The 6,000-nt window shown below is 60.9% G+C and overlaps 1 protein-coding gene, 1 long non-coding RNA gene and 1 other non-coding gene across 3 annotated transcripts in view; 1 reads left to right on the plus strand and 2 right to left on the minus strand.

Moving 5' to 3' along the window:
- Nucleotides 1-264: 264 nt before the first annotated feature.
- On the plus strand, nucleotides 265-2,996 carry LOC120872883. The gene is made up of 3 exons (XR_005723364.1): nucleotides 265-2,571; nucleotides 2,649-2,791; nucleotides 2,906-2,996. It is a non-coding gene; the product is annotated as an uncharacterized LOC120872883 (long non-coding RNA).
- Nucleotides 1,372-1,442, minus strand: TRNAG-GCC. The gene has a single exon. It is a non-coding gene; the product is annotated as a tRNA-Gly (tRNA).
- A 2,024-nt stretch (nucleotides 2,997-5,020) lies between the features above and the next one.
- Nucleotides 5,021-6,000, minus strand: part of EXOSC6 (exosome component 6) — a 1,585-nt gene continuing 605 nt past the window's right edge. Inside the window, exon 2 of the mRNA XM_040254142.1 lies at nucleotides 5,021-5,993. Coding sequence (XP_040110076.1) covers nucleotides 5,511-5,993 — 483 coding nt within the window. The 3' untranslated portion in view covers nucleotides 5,021-5,510. The remainder of the gene's footprint in view (nucleotides 5,994-6,000) is intronic.

Consider the following 6,000-nt stretch of genomic DNA (forward strand, 5'->3'; position numbering starts at 1 on the left):
AAATCTCTCCCTGTCCCGCGGCAGCCTGAGGCTCTGGGTTACCTTTGACAGGGTGGGCTGCTTTTTTCACTGCGTTTGTTTGGGGCTGATGAGTAGATGCGTACTCATAGGTAACAGACTTTTTGTTGTTGTTAATTGATTTATTTTACTTGGAGGCTAATTACTTTACTATTGCGGTGGGTTTTGCCATACATTGACATGAATCAGCCACAGGTGTACCTGTGACCCCCTCATCCCGAACCCCCCTCCCACCCACCCCCATCCCATCCCTCTGGGTCGTCCCAGGGCACCGGCTTTGAGTGCCCTGCTTCATGCTTCGAACTCGGACTGGTCATCGACTTCACATATGGTAATACACAGGTAACATAGATTTTAAAACTTGGGTTTCTCCAGTGAAGCAGAACTGCATATACGGTGTGTGGTTTGCCTCCCATCTCATGTGGGAGACTCTCATCTGGGGGTTGACAGGGTTTTGTAAATATCTGTCTAATGGGTTGTAACTGGCCCCTTCCCACAGTTCTCTGCCCTGTTTTTTCCATGTGGCCACTTTGACACTGGGCTACCCCTTCTTCAGTTCCAGTTGCCTTCTTCTGACTTCATGTCCGCCCAGCCCCTTGCCCAGCAGGCTCAGCCTCAGTCCTGTGGAGGAAGACAGAAGCAATGGAAGAAATGCCACCTCTCCTTCAGAAATGTAGACTTCACGCGTGGGTGCCGGGCACTCAAGGCCTGGGGCGGGGCGGCCTCTTCAAGACCCATGTGTCCAAGGGCTCCCCAGTGGGGAGAATGAAGCCCCCGGTGGGTGGGGGGCGGTCAGACAGCAGACTGTGGGAAAACGTCCGAAGCGGGGTGGGGTCCTGGCAGCCCCCGAGGCCCGGGGTGCTGGATGCCTTCTCTCTGAGAACTGGTCAAGTGCAGGTCATGTGCCTTGGGTCTCAAAACAGCATCTGTCAACCGCGAGGAAATGTTGGTGGCAGAAGTATTGCCCCATGTCCCCTGGCCTTTGGCCCTGAGGTCTGACCTCCACAGTCGGCACCATTCTGACAGTGCATTTTATTTCTCTTTTTGTGGGAAGTGGCAGCCTGCAGACTGTAATCATTAGCCCAGACCAGGGGACAGAAGGGGCCGTGGACGCCGGGAGGGGCAAGGCTACAAACCCTAGAGGAAACTGGGGGTGTGGAGGTGGTAGGGGGCAGAGCCTCTAACCCCCAAACTCCTCAACTCTGTCTCAACTCCCGTAGCTCCCAAGTTTGTACTCAACAGTCAGGGAATCACTGTTACGTAGTCATTTTTAGGTATTTTAGAAAGTCATTTTTAAGGGCGGGGGGAGGGGCGGGGGAAAGAAAGGGGTTTAAAAGAAGGCAATCAGCCTCCTGCATTGGCCGGGAATCGAACCCGGGCCTCCCGCGTGGCAGGCGAGAATTCTACCACTGAACCACCAATGCCTCAGCGGAGGGGTCCTTCTGCTAGCTCGGTAGTCGTCTTCCGGCCCACGCGGCTCCCCTCCCCTGCGCTCCGGAGCGGACGGAGTTGCATCCCCGTCGGGGGCCCGGACCAGGAGGAGGTTCCGCGAGGGGCCGCGCTTGGCTGAGACCCGAAACACCGAGTTCCGAGTTCCGTCCTGGCCCCCACGGCGCCGGAAGCGTGCCCCCTTCTCCCCTTTCTCCCAGGAAGGGCATTCCACCCCCGGGATCAGCGGCGTCCCGAGGCTCCCGGGCCGCCCACCCAGACTTCCTGAGGCCAGAAGGCAAGGCGGGGGCGGCCGGAAACCTCATCCACAGGCCTGGGGGCCTCGCGATGAAGGCGGAGGTCTCCCCCCGAAATGTCCCCCGTCTGCCCCAGGGCTCCCACCAACCTCTCTCCTCGTTCCTGGGCGCAGGGCAGGGAAGGTTATTTCAGAAACTTCCCTGACCCCCCTCACAGCCCCCTCCTCCCTACCCCAGCGCCCCGCTTGCTCCAACGAAACCTGAAGCTGCACTGAAGTTTAGGGGCGGTAGCCCCACGGAATCTTCCTGCCCAGGCCGGGTCCAGCACCCCCTCGACGCCCACCTCCCCTCACTGCAGCGAAGGTGGCCGGGCCTCCGCCCTCACCCTGCCAGTCTGGCCCTGCGTCCTGGCCACTCCCACGCAGGATTAAAGGCTCCTGTAGCCCCTCCACAGCTTTGAGCCCTGACTTAACTCTTCCCTTTCATCCTTTGCCAGACCACACTAAGATTAGCAGTGCCTGGGTCAGCCCGAGGAGCCCGCGGAGGGCCCAGATCTGACTGGCCAGAAGCCTGTGGGCAGCTGCCCCTCCTGCCACCGGGAGCCACCTGCAAGGTTCCCTGTTTAGAGCCCAGTGACAGGGAAGCTAGTTTGCTGGGGTCTCCCAAAGTGACCTTGGTCAAGTGCTTAGGGGGCTCTTTTGGTGAAGAATCCTGGGATTCTAAGGAAAAGCTGCAAACCTGTTTCCCCAAATTAAACTGGGGTCTAGGCAAGGACTCTGGCCCCGGGGCAGTGATCCTCTCCCCGCTTCTATTACAGCAGCAGCTACAGCCTGGATTACGAGCTGCACCGGGAAGACGGCCCCTGCAGGTAGGTGGGTCCTGCAGGGCTGGCCTCTGGGCGCAGGGGAGGCTGGTGGCCTGACTCCCTCTGTCCTGTCCCCACAGGGGGTACGAACACCAGGGGGTCCCTCCCCTCCTCCACCGCGTGCCTGTCAGGATCCGGAGGGCCCACCTGGGCACGGGGGTCAAGGGCCGCTTCAGTCCCCACAGGGCCCCCAGAAAGAGCCAGCTGCCCCCCGAGATAAAGCGTGAGTGAACGGGCACAGCCCTCACCGGCAGGGCTAGTGGGGAGCTGGGAGGCCCTTAGCAGGGAGGGTGGGCTTAGAGGTCCCAGCAGCAGCGCCCTCTGCCCCCGCCTGCAGTCCAGACAGAGGAGCTGCACTGCCTCAGGGGTGAGCTGAGCCACATCAAGGCCCAGGTGGACCGCCTGCTGGAGCATGTGGAGCTCATGGACCAGCAGAGGGACCAGCTTCCAGGTCAGGCCCCCAAGGCCGGGCCCAGGCCGCACTCCACAGGCGCCAGGGTCTTCCACTGCTGAGGGTACCTGGGGTCCAGCCTCGGGCTCCCCCTGGCTGCAGGGCTCCTCCTCACCCTCCCCGGGTGCACAACCCCCATTCCTTCCGGGTGTGACCCAGCCCCCCTCCTTCCCACTCAGCAGCGGTCTGGAGCTAGAGCTTGTCTCACTCAGCCCACCGCATCTTGTCCTCTGGAGCCCTAGACACCTGAGATCAGTGCGGCACAGAGGGGCCTCTATGGGGTTAGCTGGGGCCTTCAGACTCGGCCACTGACTGGTGACTGTACCTGTCCAGGGACAGAGGACTGTGAACAGAACAGGGGCTCTGGGAGTCAGGGGTCCTTATGCAGAACCACTGAACCCAGGCAGGAGCCCAGAGGCCCGAGGGCCCGTCCGGAGGTGGAAGGCTCCCAGGAGCACACAGACCCGGAGGCCGTGGTGAGTGGCCTGGCACCTCCCCCATCCTCACCCTCCCTGTTTGGGTCCTTGTTTGTGCAGGAGACAGCAGTAGCTGCAGGGAGGCGACTGACTTCTGTCACAGGCAATGTCCGGAAGACAGGGCCCTGTCCTATTTCCCCCCCACCTTAATTCCCTTGCATTGTCCTGTGCTCCCCACGGGAGCCGAAGCACACAGACCTTCCTGGACTGAGAAATCCAAACCTGTATCTGATAACAGCCTTCTGTGCAGCTCCAAGAGCCCCAGTGTTCCCTGCTATACCATAGCCTCCACCGCTATTGGTGGTCCCTGAAGTGGGCCAAGCACCCGCAGTTGTCAGGACCCTCTCAGCAAGGCCGGGCTGCTGTAGGGTTAGCAGTAAGGAGCTTCCTTTCTTCCACTTGCCCCAGCTCTGGCTGCCCCTTGGCCTGTTGGGCCAGGGGACCCTTACTGCTCCCCAAGATGGAATCACATCTAGGAAAACTGGGCTGAGTGGACAAAATGCCATGTGTCTGGTGGCTCTGGGTTCACGGGTCTCAGGAAGAATCTACAGTAGCACCAAGATGCCAGAGCTGCCAGGAAAGGGAAACGGGGGTTGGAGGCTGGGAGTTGTTGGCAGATGGCCCCTTCCCAGCCTCACCGCGCTTTGGCCTTCTGTGCTAAGGTCCTGCTTCTGCTTCTCCTACAGGTCAAGAATCAGGCGTCAGACCAGGGCTGTCACTAGCAGGCTGGAACCCCTCCAGGCTCATCAGCTCCAGGCACTGTCCTTGCCTTGAGTGTTTTCTCGAGGGTCTCTCAGCAGCACCCATGCCACCCATTCTGGAGCCAGGGCGATGGAAATGGGAGGCGTGGCTCAGCCAGACCAGCCAGGGACCCGGCCCTAGTGCTGCTTTTAGCTTTGTCCAGATGGCAGTCTAGGTACTGCAGGGAAGGGGGCGGCCCGCAGCTGCCCGGCACCAGCGCACCATCTCATAGAGCCGAGGCCCACTCCTGCAAGCGGAGCTGGATGCCCACCCCTGCAGCAGCGTCAGCTCTCTTCCCTCTCAAAGCCCCCAGTCCTGTTTGAGTGTCCACAGGGTTACCATTTTTACTTTGTTTCTATCTTGTTTCTTTCTGCTGTGATTCTATATATTTCAGATCTGCTTTGGAAATATGTATTATGTCACTGGGGGCAAATAAAGTTTGTATTTTTCCCCCTAGTCAGGGATTCTTGGTGTGGTCCCCAGGCCTCATTCTGGTCTCTCAGCTGCCTCGAGCCAGCCTTTCCTACAGCTGAGCAGGCCCCTAAGACACACAAGCTCAGGTTACACCAAGCTGGTGCAGGGAGGACCCCAGGTGGCCCTTTCGCCAACTCAGACCTGAGCACAAACCTGCAGGGCTCAGGAGCCACACAGGGCAGAGCCCACCCTCCTGGTCAGACAGGCCCGCTCTGCCCTACTCTCCAGCATCCAGAAACTCTCACTCCTGGCAGTTCAAGTGCTCTCTCACTAGTGGACCAGCAATACCAGGACACATTAAAGATGCTTGTCCCAAGCCCTGAGAACACAGTCCCCAGCTCAGAAGAGCCTTATTCATTAAGGTCGGTACCAAAAACAACAGAATGTTTCAGATTATAAAAAGAGTTTTTGTTTGGGTTCAGATATACGTGGAAGGCACAGCCTCCTTGTCCCCGCTCTCAAAAGCAGCCCAGTTATTCAGGAGGGAGTCCCCGGCTGGCCTGCATAGGCATCGTTTTCCCGATGAGTCCAGCGGAAGTCCTTTCCAACTTAGGAGTCAAGATGCGCTGGCAGGTTTCTTCAACTGGGTCGTGGCTGGGAGTCAACTCAGAAAAGTTTCTTTAACGAAGCAGTGTGGAAAGAATCGCTCCAACACGGCTATTCTGAGCACGCCTCCGCAGATCCTCTCCGGTACTCCCGGTTCTCAGCTCGGCGCACGCGTCTGCAGGCCTATGGCGCGGGTCCTTGTGGCGGCAGCTGCGGCTCGGTCCTTGGCGTCCGTCGTTGCTCGGGTCTCTGGCTCAGAGGGGCGCAGCGGCACCCCTCCGGCGGGCGGCCCGCACCAAGCACTGCTGCAGAACGGGGTAGAGGCGCTGGCAGCCCTCGAGCCCCAGGCGCACGGCCTCCGCCCAGCTCTCGGTCGGGCCGCCCTCCCCGCTGCCCAGCAGCCCAGCCACCTGGTTGAGCACCGGCATGAGCGCCACGGTGAGGCTGGCGGCGGCGCGCTCCTCCTCCAGCAGCGTGGGGTCCAGCAGCCAGGCGGGCGCGGGCGCCGGCGCGCGGCTCAGGCCGCAGCCCACCACCAGGTCGTACATCTCGACGCCCGCGTCGGCCAGGGCGAGCGCGGCGGCTGTGAGCGCGGCGGCCAGCGCCGAGCCGCCGTCCTCCAGCAGCAGCGCCGACACCTCCAGCTGCGCGCGCGGGTAGCGGCCCAGGCGAACGGCCGGCTCGAGCGCCTCCTGCAGCGCCAGCGCCAGCTCGCGCTCCTCGCCGCCGCCCGGTGGGGCGCGG

The sequence above is a fragment of the Oryx dammah genome, unplaced genomic scaffold (assembly GCF_014754425.2).
Source record: "Oryx dammah isolate SB20612 unplaced genomic scaffold, SCBI_Odam_1.1 HiC_scaffold_13, whole genome shotgun sequence".
In the NCBI taxonomy this organism is placed as follows: domain Eukaryota; kingdom Metazoa; phylum Chordata; class Mammalia; order Artiodactyla; family Bovidae; genus Oryx; species Oryx dammah.